The sequence below is a fragment of the Cygnus olor genome, chromosome 10 (assembly GCF_009769625.2).
Source record: "Cygnus olor isolate bCygOlo1 chromosome 10, bCygOlo1.pri.v2, whole genome shotgun sequence".
NCBI classification, from domain to species: Eukaryota; Metazoa; Chordata; class Aves; order Anseriformes; family Anatidae; genus Cygnus; species Cygnus olor.
Window position 1 is genome coordinate 1,900,937 of NC_049178.1, and position 17,147 is coordinate 1,918,083.

The following is a 17,147-nucleotide window of genomic DNA, read 5'->3' on the forward strand; positions in this document are numbered from 1 at the left end:
TGGCTGCAAACTTCCACAGCACAGGAAAACTTAACGCTTTCCTCCTGAAATTCCCTTCCTCTGCCATGCCTGGTGCATCTGAACCACGGGGATCCTCACAGGATCTTCAGCAGGCAGCTTTATGGCTTTCTTCTGACTGACTATGGCAAAGGAATCCTCCGTCAGCCAGAACTTGACTGGTGAAAAGAAGCCAAATAAGAAGTTAGGACCTCATCCAGTTAATTTACTTAGTCATGATGTAATTAAGCTTCCTTTTTGCCAGTAAATGACTCCTCCTTACATAGCCTCCCACCGCAGCTCCAGGAAGGTGCAGACTCCCTGCTACCCACCCCGGCAGCAGGCTGCAGGCCCACGCTGCGTGGCTCAGCCCCAGCCTTTCGGTTCTAGGCAGGAACATGTTTCTGAAACCTGTGTTCCTGGCTGTAGCTGCTACGGGCAGAACACGTCACAGGATGGACATTAAGTCCACATGGTTATGTCACTGAACTGTCCCGGGCATTATACAGCCTCGAGAGAGCTAACGGAGACAAGCAGGAGGTACGTGAGCTTACACTGAGCGTTAAATGACTCTGTGCCTTACGTGCCTGGTTACACGTGTGTCTTTCAGTCAGCAGCCCAACGCCAGCATGCAGGCAGGCACAGAGGGCAGCGAGGGGCCTGAGGAAACCTCCCCGACAGAGCAAAGAGGCTGAAAACGCTGACACAGCTCCTTGCTGTGAGCGCAGCAATAGGATCCCAGCAGACAAGCAGCTGCTGCCCTCACCTTCCGACCAGGCCCTGCGATGGACCAGCAGCCACCAGCCCTTCCCAGAAAGTATTCTCCCCTGGAAGCATCCTCCTCACACCTACTGTTCATATCATCCTTCAGAAAAGTATTTCAGTGAAAAGAACAGTGATGAGTAAAGCCATGATACTCATTCTATGATGGGAAAACAAAGGTACAGAGAGCTGAATTTGTTTAATAGTGTACAAAATGACACTGGTTTGACCCAAACATAGGTTTACCAATTCCCATTCTTCTGGCACTGGACAATCTAAGTAGCACCAAAACAAGCCCAAATCACCAGGCTGTTTTGTGTTATATTTGTTCCCAGTCATGTCTGAAAAGCTCTAAAAGCTACTTACTCTGAAAATTTTGTTGCATATTCTTTCTTATTACTGTACCACATCAAGAGAAGCCCTTTAAAAATATAACTAACTTATTTTAAAGCCAATTGCTCTAAAACGTGTATATTTTCTAAGAGAACCAGCTAAAAACATTAAAAAGGAACTTCTGATTTGCTATTTTACAGGAAGGCTTCTGAGATTAAAAAGAATGTAAACCCACATTTTAAGATTTGCATGATAATCTGTTTTAAAGGGGTAGGTACACAGAGATGTTCAAAGAGGCTCAAGAACCTTAAAGAATACAGAAGGATGGCTACAATAAAACAAAAATGTAAGCATTCGGTAATGCTATAAAACTGACACAGTACATTTAAGGTCAATAACTCAATAATTTAAAAAATGATGTTAAATTGAGTTTAAAAACTGACTTTGTTCTGCTAAAGTAGATTGCTTAAGGCTTAAGGCATCTACTACTGATGCACAATTATTCCTGCTGTGTTTCTCAGTTCTCTACAAAACAGAACCTTGCTAATCTAATTGTCGGGTTTTGATCTGTGCAGTCTGTAATCTGGACAAGAAAACTTGGAACAGGCTACTCTGAGCCTTGCGATAGTAATTGCATATTGTTTTCCATAATGTTATTATACCAATAAAACAGAAACTACATGTAAAATGAAATGAGCAATAGAGAATCCCTGATGGTGCACCTTTCCTTCTGCAATATTCTTGTCCAATTGCTAATTTGCCCCAGTGGAGATTTGCAATAGAGTTCATTTCCATTAATGAAATTAATATAGTTCTAATATATTCAGCAGCAGGCCCTGCACCTATCATTGGATAAAATATGACACCACTGGCTAGAGATGTGTTCAAATCCCTACATATTACACTAAACATACAAATCAATAAAAGCAAGGCTGTATACCTACTTCTAATGTAGTTATAGAGGCTGTGATCGTTGAAAGATTTGTATTCAAAAGTAAGATGTATATAAATTTTTGGACAAATTTAGTCTGGAAGAAAAGATTACCAGACATTTATGCAAAATACAGAGTCCCAGAAACAACATTTTCTCTATAGTTCTTATTGATGTCAATGACAAAATTCTCTCTTTACTCTGTTCAGTGACATATTATAACTAAAGGTGAAAACGATAAAATTTCTAAGCCAAACCTCCATGCTCTAGTTAAAAAAATTTAGTTTTACCAATCTAGTTTCACTACCTACCTTTGTCAGAGAAGAGCTGTCATATTTTTGATGCAAATTCCAGCAATTTACATGTTTCAAGCTGGCAGGCAGACAATGTCTTCCTAGAAAAAATTGCCACCCTTGCACAATCCCCTGTGAAACGGCAAACCAGGTTAGAAAGATAGAGGAGATTGGATTACCTGTCTGCGCCAGATCATTGTTTCTAGGAGATAATCCATAAATGATTAATCCTTCTAATGTTCTTGAGCAATGTAAGGAGGGCTGCCTGTGACCTATTTCAACCTCTTACACTGTTGTTGTGGGAACAGCTTTTCTGTATAAATGGAATTGAGTATTTTCATTCTCTTAGTTTTACTGAATTGTAATTGTAATTTAATCCCCTCTCTCTGCTTCATGTTTTTTTAGCATCTGTGATAAGGACGATAACTGTTGGTGACAATCACGTCCAAAATGGTAGTGAACTCATAGGTGACTGAACATTTTTTATATCATTTTACTTGTACTTTATTAAATTATATTATTTCAGTAATTCACAGTTGTTTTTTATGCTTCCTGCTTCAGATTTGCTAGACCATTTTGCCAATTGCACAAGGAGAAGAAGAAAAAAAAAAAGGAAGAAGAAAAAAAAAAGAAAGAAAATATCATCCATTTCCGTTACAGAATCATGACTGCTACTGTTACATGACAAAATGTGACCAAGGTAATTTATAGTTAAAATCAGATTTCAGTACTGCAAGATCTGGGAAACTCAGATACCCTACAAAATTGTTATATATTATCCCTGTTTTAGGTACAGCACAGAAATAGTAAAAATCCCATACCTACATCTGAGTAAGTCTGGAGTCCAAGCGCTGTTTTCCTCTACCTTGTCACTTTGAAATGACAATTCAGAAACAGGAGTAGATTTACACATCAAGCAATCGCACAGATTTTAACTGTTTAGATTATCACTATGCTTTGTCCATCCACACTGCATTTGCAGATGTAGTCACACAGTCAAAAAAAACCCTGTCGACAAAACCTAGGCCAGAAACTGTCACTTTTGGTGTGGAGAATTGTAGAAACATAAAGTTGGCTTATTTCATAAATCTGACGTAAGCAATTGACATGGCAGAAGGGAAGGGATACAAACCTCCTGAGAAAGGCAGGACAGAAATGATATGATAGCACAATTGAATAATTAACTTAATTATAAGGCTCTGTACAGATGTAAGAACTGAGTATGTAAGAATCAACCCTGGCAGATACTATATCATCTGATCTTAAAACACAACAGTGAAGAAAACACTGTAACAACCTTCAATAACATGTTACATTGCTTAACGATTCCCACTGATTGGAATTGTTAGGGACCCAGCCTAACAACTTCTGTGGCACATTAACCAGATTTCATTCTGTCCTTTTGCCAGTAGGTGTGGAGAAATGACTTCTTTAACAAGTTTAGTTTTGTAACCAAGGGAAGAAAGCTAAAAGGAAATGGATCTGGTGACCAAGGGATACTGCAGAATTAGCAGAAAAAAAAATGCTGCTACCCTATAACGCTGTAATGTGTAACCATTTAGAAAACCTTCCTCTAAAGGTGGGAATAGATTTTTCATAGCTAAAAATAAATATCTATGACCATGAATTTTCAATAAGGTACCTATGGATGCAACATTAGTGCAGAAAGAACATACTGCAAATTGGAAGACTTATGAAAGGCTTGTAATTCGCTCAGCACTGCAGAATGATTGCCAGGAAAGAAAATTTTTCTTTATGTACATAAAAACTGCATAAACTGCTCGTGAGTACCATAAAAGCCCGTTTCTGTGCTAATCCTCAGAAAGAACAATTTTTACAGATCTCATTTACAAAGAGAGAGGTCTTTATCTCCAACTGTAGCCATGTTCGGTTATCCTTTATCAGCCTGGAGAATCATCCCATGAAGAATTATTTGTACAGTACAGTATAGTAATGAGACTGAATGCCAGGAACTGTCAGTCTCACTAATGGCAAAGATCAAGTGTGCCTTCACAGTAGGGCGAATAATGCAACTGAAGTAAACACTGTAATAAATAATAAGCAAATAAAAATGTCCAAGTAACGCTTCTTGTGAAATAAAATGATTTTTCAAACAAAATGGCAGACCTATCAAAATTCTAGCATCCTCCCCCCTTGTTTTAACCACTTTAACACCTAGAAACTGACATCTCTCACAAACACACACACAAAAAAAAAAAACCCACACACAAAATAAGGCTTGCAGGCTTGTCTAGGGAATTAAACTGCAAAATGAAAGTCTGGTAAGTTATTGATTAAGGAAGTCATCATCAGGGCAATTTACCCTAGCTAGAACTAAGCCCAGATAAATGAATTCTGTTGAATAACAGCCATTATCACTGAAATTTAAGGCATAAATACCAATGCAATTACTAATAAATAAAACAAGAATTACCTGCTATTGAAATTCAAGGAAATCAGTAAGCAAACCAATAAAAAGTGTGCTATTTGCAAAATATCTCATGATACCAGAAACTTCTGACAATTGCTTCAAGTGGAAAACAGTGAGGATGACAGAACACTAGCTCTGTGAGTCACTCAGGTTTTCTGGAATCCACTGGACCCTAATTCAACTTTTAGCAGTAACGGCAAATGCAGTGACAGGGAATGCTGACTACATTTCTCCATCATCGTAACATCAGCAATATATTCTTTCCTGATGATATTCAGCTAACAGGGGATAAACAAAGGTATTGCAGACTGAAGAACATTTTTTCTGTATGAAGTTTGAAAGGAGCCCAAATAAGCTTTGAAAATACGTAAGTAATTTGCTGTGTGAAAAACAAGGGCCAGATAAAAGAGTTAATACAACTGCAAACAGCAGAGCAGACATCAGTGGAAAGACCCGACCATGCTGTCACAAGCATCTGAAGGGGTAAAAGAGGGTCTTTATTATTTCACCTATCTTAACACATATCAAGTAGATAACAGTACAGAGGGTAATAAATCATCATATTATGTCCTACAAAACCTCAGCTGAATAACTGAAATACAGAACATAATGTTCTCTTCACTTGTTGAAACACAAATGGAATCTGTCCCACTCACAGAGCAAACATCAAAAGGGCATTATGTACAGCATCACACTTCTGTCTGGTACAGTGCAAGAACCAGAAATAGAGAGCAATGGATGAACTTTTCCCCAGCAGTAGCTGCTGCATAGCTTTAGAGGAGGACAAAGAAATTTGCAATATACAATAATCAAGGAATAAGCCTGAATGGATACAACTAACATTTCAGTTTACAGAGGTCACAGCTTGAGTCTAAGTATACTGTGTGTTTCAGTGTACTTCAAGGTTGATGAAGCAGATGGCAGGTCATATGACTCATTTCTGATATAAAATATATTATTCCAAGGCAACAACAGTGAAGAAGGTCAGAGAGAATAAATTCACTAAAATGAAGAACAGGAATTAGCAGATAAAGGAGGTAAGCAACCCATAACTGGAAAACACAGCTTCTTCTTTTTTTTTTTTAATCAATGCTCCTCATGTTTCACTTTTAATTCAAGATGCAGCCAAGGAGTTTTCACACTTGAGAAGATCTGGCACAGCAGAAAGCTGCCCTTTGTCAGGAAGTTTTTTACTTTAAAAAATACCTTTGCTTATAGTAGTCTTGAAGAAAGGAACAGCTTGATGCAGGTGTTTTAGATGCCATTTAAAACCAACTGTTTAAAAAGTTTTTGTCATTTTGTTAGCTTCATTTGAGCCCTTAGAATGTCTTTTAAAAGATCACTTTTAAACATGAACTTCTTCATACTGTTGTTACCTAATTTAGAGTGTTACTGAATAGTAACTAGCTATTTTATAGCAAAGTATTTTTCACATCATATTAAGTATCATTCTTTGCCCTTTATGGAAATGGGTTTTCACACTTTACCAACAGAACCAATAAAACCCCAAATTTTGTCGATTAGATTGGACCCCCCTTGTGACAAAACAGGAAGGACTCAAGGGATGGAAGATTTATGGAGCTCTCTATGACATTGTCTATGCTTTTTATGATTTTTTGACAGGTAGTTAGGTTTTGGGATTCAGGAATGAGTTACGTTATGAAGGTACATGGGAATTTTGTGTACAGATTACCTTTTTTATGTATATGAAATGTCTTTTTACTTTATGCTAGAGCTGTTTGACATTGAAACAGGTAAATTAACGTTCACTCCAAAAAGCTTTACTTTTAAATAAATAAATAAATTGGTATCTTACTGGAACTTGGCCTTTCTGCTGCTTGTCAGGAAGACTTTTTATGGAGCCACACAACTGCTGGATCCTTGCTTATGCTTTTGCATGAAACGTCTGCCTTTTGGGGGGAGGATTAAACTGTAAAGCTAATTGTATTAAAATCAGAAGTATGTCCACCTGCAATGGAGAACAACATGATCTGTGGTAATACAAAGCATAAAGGAAATTCCTTACATTCTCAGAAGGGTCATAAGCTCGCCACAAACATAGTTTGATTTAAGTTTGCTAGCCTTAAGTTTTTGTTTGTTTGTTTTTGTTTGTTTTTTTTTTTTTTTTCCTGGCAGATTTCACAAACTTTTACAAATATGATGTTATTTTGGAATTCCTTCATGTCTTGTTCATATGTATGTTGTACTTTCTTTTTCCTAAAATCCATACCTTAGAAAAACAAAGTATTTAATTCCAAAATTCTTCTGAAGTATTGAAAATTCCATATCCCACTGCAGAGTGTGAACCAGATACCAGATAATGACGAACATGTGAGTATCTGCAGGGGGTGGGTAGAACCACGGAGGCAGAGTCTGAGGCACTACGCACCGCACCGCGTAGTCGCAGCCCTGACTGCACCGTCTGCTCCGTCAGCAGCATAGGAGACAGACACGCCGCAGGCACATCTCCCACCTCTGAGGCAGGGGGAACCCAGGGGAACAAGCAACATCGGCCCCAAAATCCCGGGAGGTGACTACTCTGTCCTGGGACCCAGCTCACAGCATGTCACAGGCCAGCCTGCAGCAAACTCTGAAGCCTTTGTACTACTCGTGTCAGGAAATAAATTATGGCAAAAACATAATTACTTCTTACAATGTAAGCAATACACAGATCTTTAGCTTGATCTGGTCCTGAGAAACAAAGAAGCTATTTCTCTTCATGACATGCCCAGATGCGGAGAGACAATTCGGAACGAAACTGAAAATGTTGGATAACAGAAACGTCCACTGTGTTTGGACAGACGTATGGGAAGATGGGAAGATACCCACCAAATTCAGGTGACAGCTGAATCTGAATTTTCAATCTTGAAAAGCAATACTTCAGGATCTTCATTTATTTTTACACAGGCCGTGCCCTTTCGCCTCACAGCAGTAGGACCAGCGTTGTCTCATGGTCAGCACTGCCTTTACCCTTCCACCACTGGCCATTTCACCAAGTGACCAGGACAATCTGAGGGCAGCAGTCCCGCAATGCAGTCAAGGGGACATTTATTTCTTTTTTTTTTCCTTTTTTCTTTTTTTTAAGTAAGGTAGGGCGGCGGGGTGCGCCGTGAGGCGGGGCGGAACGGCAGGCGCGGGGCTCAGCGTTCCGGCGGGCGGCGGGGACAGGCGCGCCGTGACACTGCGCGGCCGCTTCGTGCCGGGCCCCAAGATGGAGGCGGCGGCGGGCCGGGCGGGGCAGGAGATCAGCCTGGCGGCCCTGCAGCGCCACGACCCCTACATCACCAGCATCGCCGACGTGACCGGCCAGGTAGCGCTCTACAGCTTCAGTCCCAAGGCCAACGAATGGGTAAGTGACGGGCAGCGGGGCCGGGGCTGTCCCCTCGCCCCCGGCCGGGCCCTCGTTGTCGTATCGGTGCTGTGGGGCTGGAGGGTTCTTGGGCACCTGGTGGCTGCTCCAGCTCTGACTTTTTTAAGTGTAATTTGTTGTTCGTAGCCCTAATTCGGGAGCAGTGGGGTTTGGGGAGTAAACTCGTCGCTGCGTTAAAATATAGCTTTCACCTCAGCTGGTTGTTCTCAGTGGTTTGCGTATGGCTGCCTGTCCTACAGTAAAAAGGCGTCTCTGAAGGTGCAGTTTAAGGAAAAAGCCTGATTTAGGTTTAGAGCTGTCCTGTGCCTCCTTCGGGCTGTTGCTGCCTGCTGTAGTTTGGTCACAGAACCGCGAGATGTGAGTGCGTGGAAGTTCAGTGCTGTGGGCAGCGCTGGAGCTGTGCTGGAGACCCACAAGCATATGGTGAGGGCTGCTTGGAAAATTAAAGTACGAAACAGAGTTGGGGCACGTAGTTAGGTTGTTTCGTTGTTTTGTGTGCTGGCGCTCTACATGTTTTAAGTAACAACTGTGAAAAACTATTTGTAGGTAATAAAGTGTAGTCCTTATTTAAAATAGGAGTTGTGAAAAGGTGTGCAGCTCTGGCTGGTGAAGCTGAGCATGAGGCCGTTGTGGGATACGTTATATCACAGCAGTAAGTTAACAGCATGAAGGAAATCTTCTGGAAGTGGGTTTAATTTCTGAACTTCCATAAGAAAAAATAAGTAGTACCAGAAAATAACAGATCACAATATCCTTAAAAAAAAATGCAAGTAGTCTGTGTAATTAGAATGTTTTATAAAAGCTATCTCTTAAATACATCTGCTCTCTTTTGTAGGAGAAAACTGATATAGAAGGTACCTTATTTGTGTACAAAAGGTAAGGTTATTTTTGTGTTTTCTTTTTTGCTACAAAGAAAACAAAGGAGGTGGCTACATGTGCAGCTCCATACTGGATTTATTGCATACAGTTCATAATTGCTTATTTGTCCAGCTGTTAACATATGTGTGCTTACTTTGGGAAGAATAAACTCTGCGCATGAGTGAATAACCCTATTGAAAACACACAGAAATACTGCTGAAAAATCTTAGGGCCTGATAAATGCTACGTATGTATCTACACAAAAACCTAGTTTATTAGTCTTACTTTGTTGATAACAATAACATTTGTTAATGTATTGGGGTCAATAAATGCATAGCCACCCCATGTCTCCTAAAATGCATAAAGTTGATCATGAAAACAATATGCATTTCAAATCAAATTAAATAATGTTCTTAACTTTACTTCTGTCATATCCTGTCTAGTTCTAAAAATGGGTGATGTCACTTGGGGGCTACTTGATTTCCTCGTTAAAATAATGAAAGGAATTCCCAGTTATGTGGAATGGGGAAAAGGGACTGATATTCTTGATGGAAGCAGCAAAACCAGTCATGGATTTAAGTTTTAAGTTGCCAGCATATCAGAAATTTAACAGTGAAATAACACTCTGTTTAATGTAAGAAGTGTGAATAATGCAGACTTAATCAACCCATCCTGAAACAGACTGTCAGGGACTGGGTTATTCCAACTGTTGTATCTTGGCACTGTAAAGGAATACAAGTCACCTTTTGCTGTTAACTTTGCTTGAGCTCCAAGTTTGGAAATACAGTGTAAGAAAACCAACCAAACTAAAACAAACTAAACAAAAAGTTTCTGATTATTTCACAAAAGGTCTGTTAAGAGCACTAGACGAGTAACCTGTGACAGTAAGGACCGTTTGCCACCTCCGTAGAAACTCTTGGCAGGTTTGGTGCTGGACATTGTTTAAAGGTGTCCATGTTGCTATAAAAACGTTAACGCTTACTAGCTAATTATATCAGTTTCTTTACCCTAGTGCCTTTGCTTAGCTAGTTATTTTTCTGAGATAATGAATGATCTAAAACAAGCCTCCTCTTCCCTCAAAGGCCTTCATCATGCTGCTTTGTTGATTATATGAGTGCCTACAGGCACAGCTCAGTATGCTGACATGACATTCATGCAGCAAGAGAAAATAGACCTGAAACAAAACCATCTTGTATTTCCAGTGTGTGCTTGCTTGCTTGCTGCTTCCTTTTTCCACATGGTGTCTACCAAAAATGTGGATATTAAAAATTCTTTCACTAAGCAGTACAATTGTAAATATTTTAATAACTACTTTGAAGACACTGGGTAAAATCTTTATTTTCAGAGTATCCCTTTAGGAAGAAATTACTGCTTCTGGTTACCCTCTAAGTGAATTTCCTGTTACTTAAGCCATCTTTTTTTTTATTGTCACACCTGTTTGCAGTAAGGTCAGTGTTGCTGAATAGTATGGTTTGATGTTTTTTCTCCTCTAACTAAAGATTCTAAAAAGCTTCAAAGCTGTCTTATTTGAAGTATTAAATACACTTGAAAATTAATCCTGGGCCTGCTGTAGGTTTTTTGAATAGTTTTGTGGGGTTTTTTTTTGAGGCATATGTTTGATTCAGCAGTTCAGAACTGTAACGCTAATCCTAACCGTAGTTGAGGTAAGCATGATTTTAAATTGAAATGAGTTGGTTTGCCAAGAAATGGCGTAGAAGAACACCTATTAGATGTTCAGGACTGCTAAAGCTTTAGTTCATAAAGTAATGGAGATTTGAGGATTAATACATAACTGTGTTTCAGAAAATTGTTTGTATATGTTGATCAAGGTATTAATCCATGCTTTTATTTTAATTAAAACAATAGGTCGGCTTCTCCTTATCATGGTTTTACAATAGTGAATCGACTGAACATGCACAACCTGGTTGAACCAGTAAATAAAGACTTGGAGTTTCAGCTCCATGAGCCTTTTCTTCTTTACAGAAATGCTAGCTGTGAGTATAACATCCTTTAATCCATATAACCCTCAGATTCTGTTTTATAACCCAGACTGCTTCCAGTTACCATGCTGTGTTTCAGTGTAATGCAGTGGGCTGGGTTCCAGTGCTTTGTTTGATGTTTCTGTCTACAATACTAGATATGCTTAAGTAGCTGAGAATGTTTTACGATGATCACCTGCTTTCAGTAAAAACAGGATAGACAAAGTTCGATAATGTTACATGCTTTTTAACTAATGAGCTTACAGGTTTAACATAAACATATGCACAGGGCTATAGCATTATTAAAGATAAGTGAAGATGTATAACTATTGAGAATATTTAACACTGAGAGAAGTTCTGAGGGCTTCAAAAGTCAAATTGTGAAATTTTCTTCAATTTTTTTTTCTTTCGCAAGAGGAAAATTAAATATTAATCAGTAGCTGCCTGGGTTGTGAAAATTGCACAGCTCTCGGTGATGGTTTCTTTCTCCAGAACAGGATTTGGAGTCTGGAGACAAATGTGTCTGCTAAATTTCTTTGAATCTAGACTCCAGCAAGTCTTGAGTGCTGTGAGATGAGTGGTAAAATAGTAGCCCTATCTTTGTGGTGCAGTTTATCTCTAATACCAATTTGGGGTCGTCAGTTGAGTTAGGGTTCCAGTTTGGCACACAGTAAAAAATCTTACTACTGCAAAGAGTTCAAACTATAACTTAGGTAGCTCTTAGAGGGTACAAGGGATTATATGTGTATATGAAACTATTGTGAGGTTAAGGAGGTGATATAAAAGGTGTCCCACAGAGCAGAGTGTCCTCGTGATATAAAACTATCACTTTATATCCTCTTATTTAAGCTACGTCCTTGAAATTAGTTTGCTATCTAGTGACAGATTCTTACGGAATTACTTAGAGAACCCATGTACTGTCTGGAAAAAGTACTTCATCGACACAATCTCTTCTTCTTATCATCTAATGTCTCCTTGAGTTACAGATAGGAACACTGTTTTGGCTGCGCTTCAGTGTACCTAAAAGACCAATCAGATTTTAATCCCATCCTGTTTTTTGCCCCTTGGAAAGCCTTCAGGGTCTGTGGGGCGTAGGATAGTTTCCATTAAGTTGACAGAGAACACATTAAGGTGGGAGGTTTCTGTTTTTAATGGGCTTAGCAATCCTCCTTCTGTAAGCCTCAGAGAGGGGAAGAAGTCAAAATTTGTCAGTGAATTGACAAGTCTAGGAGATCAGGGAAGGAAATGATTCACAAGAAGTTGTGAGGGATGTGTGTGGAAATGCTGCACTGAGTTGGGTCTTTAAGCAGGTCACTTGGTTTGGAAGGAAGAGGAGCTGTAGGGGATGGTTGTAGGTACAGGGTGGCTGTTGAGGTGTCAGCAGAGGAAATGATTGCAAATGTGAGGCTGGTGATATAAGGGAAACAGGAAGCTGGTGATTCATTTGTTGCTTGGAGCTTCTGATGGTATCAGGAGCTACTGTGGAATTACCATGTTGTATGCTAGTGGGAGTGACAGAGGATCACTTAATGGAAGCAGTCAGAGAAGGTAGGCTGGCTGTGAGTTCATTAGAAACCCCTAAAGCTAATTATGTGCTTTTCTCTCATTGACGAAAGCCCTCATTTTCCTATGGGACACAACTGTGTAAAATCTGTGGGAGGCTCCTGGCAGTTAGGACAGAGATGACAGGAAAGTACGAGGAAGGAAGAAATTTAGACAGAAGTGTGCAAGGAGAATATGATAGACTTGATACTGGAAATAATTGCATTTTGAAGAGTACCTTTATTGCCCGTATCTTTGTCAGTGTCACTGTCATTCTGACCAAAAGGCATTGGTTGGAAACTATCCTGTATTTCATCACTCCATTCTGTCTCCTAGAAAGAGTGTAGGTGCGTCCAGAACCAGTCTGCACTGAATGCAAATTGGAGACGTGAAGTGTAGTTAGTGTGCTGTTAGTTATTGCCCTGAGTGCTACAAATAGGCAGCAGATCACTTTGTGCACTCTGTTAGTGTTTGCTTTGTTCAAGAACAAACTTAGCAGTATGGAAAATTCCATGTAAGCTTCTTAGTCCTTATCATTTCAGCATGTTAACTCCATTATATTCTGCTTTTAGTTGTTGAGTTTGGGATTTTCTTACTTGCCTGCAGTTTCCCCAGTTGCCTGATCTCCATCAATTGAATTAGTTAGGAAAAAAATGTATATATACAACTAAAAAGTTTTTAAATCCATTTGCCTCTATCTGCATACTGTTCCAGAAACCTAAATAAGCAAAGCCACTTCCAGGACTGATCCGTATTTACAGACAGACTTCAACATGTGTATGTTCTAGTTGTACAGGTAGGTGAGGCAATTCTTGTCGGAGTTCTCTTCATGCAGAAAAGTGTCCGCTTCTGCTCAGCTGCCTGCTGGCGTGAAAAACCTTTGCATTTTTGAGACCAATTCAAATAGGAGCTCTAAGGCCATAGATAATATAATGCGCATCCCTAAGGGATTTGTGGTGTGTATCTCTAAGGACTTAACGTGAAGTTCTTCTGAGATCTTGTAATGACAGAAAGAGGATGGACTGCTAGATTGGGCATGGAAAAATACCTTGTTAACAGGGTGTTGGCAACAGTCCTGTTTCTCTTGCACTGTTTTCTGCATCCTGTTTAAGGAAAATCTGCTGCGGTCGTTCAAAATTAAGTTGTCCTGCTCAAATGGCTGAATTATTGAACTGACTATTCTGGTTCCTTAGCTTTCCAAAACTCCTGTTTGTTAATACTGCTTCTAGTCTCTGCCAAACAGCAGTGTGCCTGTATATTTAGGTTGTAACAAGATCAATGACAAATGGTGCTTGATGCTCCTCCAGGGCACGGTAGAAATAGAAGATGATATCAGTTAAATTATGGAGCCTCTCTTGAATACGTGGTGGCACGTCGACAATATTTATAAGTGATTACAATATTTATATCACTGTTTTATAAACTTTGTATTTTCACTTTGCTCTGGGATTCTGCCTTACAAAGATAATAAGGGCAAAGTCTGTCATGTGCACCAGTTCAGACCTCTGACATTTTTCTTAAATGGCATGAGAACTGTTCTGATGCTATCGAGTGACATACTCCGGTCTGTGCAGAGTCACTAACAAGTTATATGAGAAATTTTGCAAGCCATATATAAACATTTCTGTTTGGCTGGAGGCTGTAAGAAGAATTTGCCTGTCATGCTAGATAATCATGTTCTCGATGGGTTTACCATTCTTTTGTAGTTCGATTTGTGCAAATACATTTTTCTATACAATGGAATTTATAGTTTGCTGCATAATTGAACTTAATTATTGTTAAAGGATCTCAAGCTTATAGCTAATGTAATTGCACAAAGGTTTTTTCATGCTCTTAGAATAACTGAGGGAATTGCTATATTATTCCCATGGGAAAGGAGGCCTCACTTCTCTTTGGCTGTTCTGTATTTTTTTTCTGTTTTTTGCAGGATGGGGTAAGAAAGTGTCTTTCATGGTTGTACTACTAGCACAACAGATCAAGTGATAAAATATCTTTTGTACACCTACGTTCTCTTGTGTTCACTGAGTGATATGAAAACATTTGGGTCAAAGTATTAGTTGCTATTTTGGTTAGATCTAAGATGTGCATTTTTTCAGAAAATAATACCGTTTTAATACTTTTGCAGGTAACTGAAATACTTCCCAACTTGTTTTTTTCTCAAAATAATTCTGACAATATCATAGGATTAAAACCCCAAAACAATATTTAAATCTAAAAATTCGAGGCAAGATATGTTTACTTTAAAATTTGTATATAATGCTGTTTGAAAGCTTAGACAACTTATTCAGGAGTATCAGATCCTAAAGCAAAAATGACAGAATGCGGTGACTAAGAAGCTGTTAAACATTGTATCAGTTACAGCGGTGAAATAAAAAAAATATTCTACTTTTCAACGTTAGATGGAAGTACTAGCTTTCTTTAATTCTAAATAAGAATGAATCAAGAAATGCAATCAATCACTTTCTTGTTTGGTAACGTAACAGATTTTGCATTTAGAATTCTTCTCAAAAGTTAGACCTTCTAGATTATGCTTCATACTTACTGTGGTATTTATTATTGCTTCATCGGGAGTGTGTGTTGCTGTGTACATGAGATCCTTGTCTAGCTTTCTGTCTGGAGACATGCACGTTCTTTAGAGTGTTCAGAGTATTTGTTCCTGAAGCACTGAATCCCACTGATGTATCTCCATCAACTTTCCTCTTGTTTGTATTTTGAGAAAAAGTATGTTAAAATCTGTTTTAAAAAATGGATGTGGCTCTGTCTGTAACAATAACAATAGCCTAGTCTAAAAGTTCTGTACTTTCTTTCAGTCTGTAATGTGAGAAATTGGAGCGTGATGGCTCCTGTGCAGCAGTATTTTTTTTTTTTACAAGTAGATACTTCGCTAAATAATAAAGGAAAATTAGTAACAATTTTAGACAATGACCATCTTACCCCTAAAGGTCTGCAAGAAGTATTCTTCTAAGTCCTTCTCATTTATAACTTTCCCTCTGTGTCGGTGGTGTTGGTCTTGATTAAAAGGCTTTTTAATCCAAGCTAGTTCTTTTGGAAGGTCAGGCAGATTTATTTCCGTGGTTCTGAAAAGGCAGATGCCAAGTGTAAAACTTAACAAATAAAATAAATGGTCATTGTTTGGTGTGTTTATTCCCCTTTCTTCTTACTCCTTATCCAAAGGTAAGAGTTAGTGAAACAAAAGTAATGGATTGGGGGATGTTTATACTTTTAAATGTAAAAGTTGGGTACAAAGTGCTGTCATCCTGCGTTATCATTAATGATAAACACTCGTATTCAGAACAGCAAACCAAAAGTGAGTTGCTTGATTTCAAATGGCTTTTAAAATTCTTTGCAAGAGCTTCTGATTGGTTTTGAATCAGGGAATCTTTACGGTTAAGGAAAGTGTCTCATCATATTCTCCCCCTCTCCCCCCGCCCAACTGACAAGGCAGTGAACATAACACATCTCTGCAGCTGGCGCAGCTGAAGGGCTCTCCAGCAAGCGCATTAACCCAGTGCTTTAGTCCGAGATAAGGAAGGAGCCTGTTCTTGATACCTTTACAGCAGAAGCAGCAATGCGAGCTAGGGGGAGGGGAAGAACCATTGAAAGCTGCTAAGCAGTGCTAAAAATATTTTGTTTGACCTGAAAAATGGCGTTTGAACTAGAAGGGGTTTTCTGCTCTAATTCAGTGTTGCGTAGTAGTAATCCCTCTCGTTCTGTGCGGTGCTTTGTCAGATGGGAGTTTGTTCCAGTGTTCCTGATCCTGGACGTGGCTGTCGTTTGCCACCTGCTGAATTACTCCAGTGCAACTGCTGGTGGGATTGTGCTGTGAATACTATTTGTGAAGTAGCCTTTGATATTCAAAGCAATAAGAAGGGGAGGGATGTTTTAAAATGATTTGTAATGATTTATAAATCTATGTGACAGTCTAATATTTAAATTGAAAAAAATAAGAGTTGTGAATGAGGAAGAGATTAGAGCACAGTGGCCGGGGGGCCGTGGCATTTCAGCTAATCTTACTACTGAAAGAAATATGAGCATTGAGAGAGATCACTTTATACACCTGCCTTCTATTTGAGGTGTAAAATGATGTATATTATCAGCTTTTTGTTTTTAATGGGAGTGAGATTGGGTTATCTTCCATGATTTCTTTTTAGGGTGGTTTCAAAATATGAACCCATTTTTTGCAGAAGGAGTTGGAAGGGATATTGTCCCCCACTTTCAGTTGTTGTAGGATAACATCCGAATTGAAACTGTAATTTTTTTTCTCTCTTCCCAGCAGCTCTCCCAGCTAGTTATGATCCATTTTACAATTTACCACTGTTTTGGATGAGGTAAAGCTGTATCTGCACAAATGACTAACCTGGTTAAAGCAAGAGAGTGGTAGTTTGCAATCTCTCAAACTGGCACTGCTGACGAATCCCGTATACTTTCCTTTTGGCATAGTATTACATGAACATTTTAACCATTTTGCCTTACTGTGCAGCCCTCAGCTTCTTGTTTCTGTCTTTTCTCTGGTACCAGATGGCATGTTTGTCAAGCTGATCTGCAAACAATATCGGGGAACTGGTCTGGATTAAAGTTTAATAATGACATAAGGGAGAGGGTGGATTGGGGTAAACTGAGTCACGGCAAAGTTGTGAGAATGTAAGGGTGG

The 17,147-nt window shown here is 39.1% G+C and overlaps 1 protein-coding gene and 1 long non-coding RNA gene across 5 annotated transcripts in view; one reads left to right on the plus strand and one right to left on the minus strand.

The window, feature by feature from the left end:
* Positions 1-2,145: 2,145 nt before the first annotated feature.
* LOC121075426 lies at positions 2,146-7,826 on the minus strand. The gene is made up of 3 exons (XR_005822960.1): positions 7,577-7,826; positions 6,564-6,716; positions 2,146-2,448 (listed from the first exon to the last, which is right to left on the minus strand). It is a non-coding gene; the product is annotated as an uncharacterized LOC121075426 (long non-coding RNA).
* Positions 7,827-7,834: 8 nt separating this feature from the next.
* DCP1A (decapping mRNA 1A) overlaps positions 7,835-17,147 on the plus strand; it is a 41,134-nt gene continuing 31,821 nt past the window's right edge. For all 4 annotated transcript variants that reach the window (XM_040568682.1, XM_040568683.1, XM_040568684.1 and 1 more), the window contains exons 1-3: positions 7,835-8,096; positions 8,953-8,993; positions 10,842-10,969. In XM_040568682.1, coding sequence (XP_040424616.1) covers positions 7,959-8,096; positions 8,953-8,993; positions 10,842-10,969 — 307 coding nt within the window. In that variant the 5' untranslated portion in view covers positions 7,835-7,958. The remainder of the gene's footprint in view (positions 8,097-8,952; positions 8,994-10,841; positions 10,970-17,147) is intronic.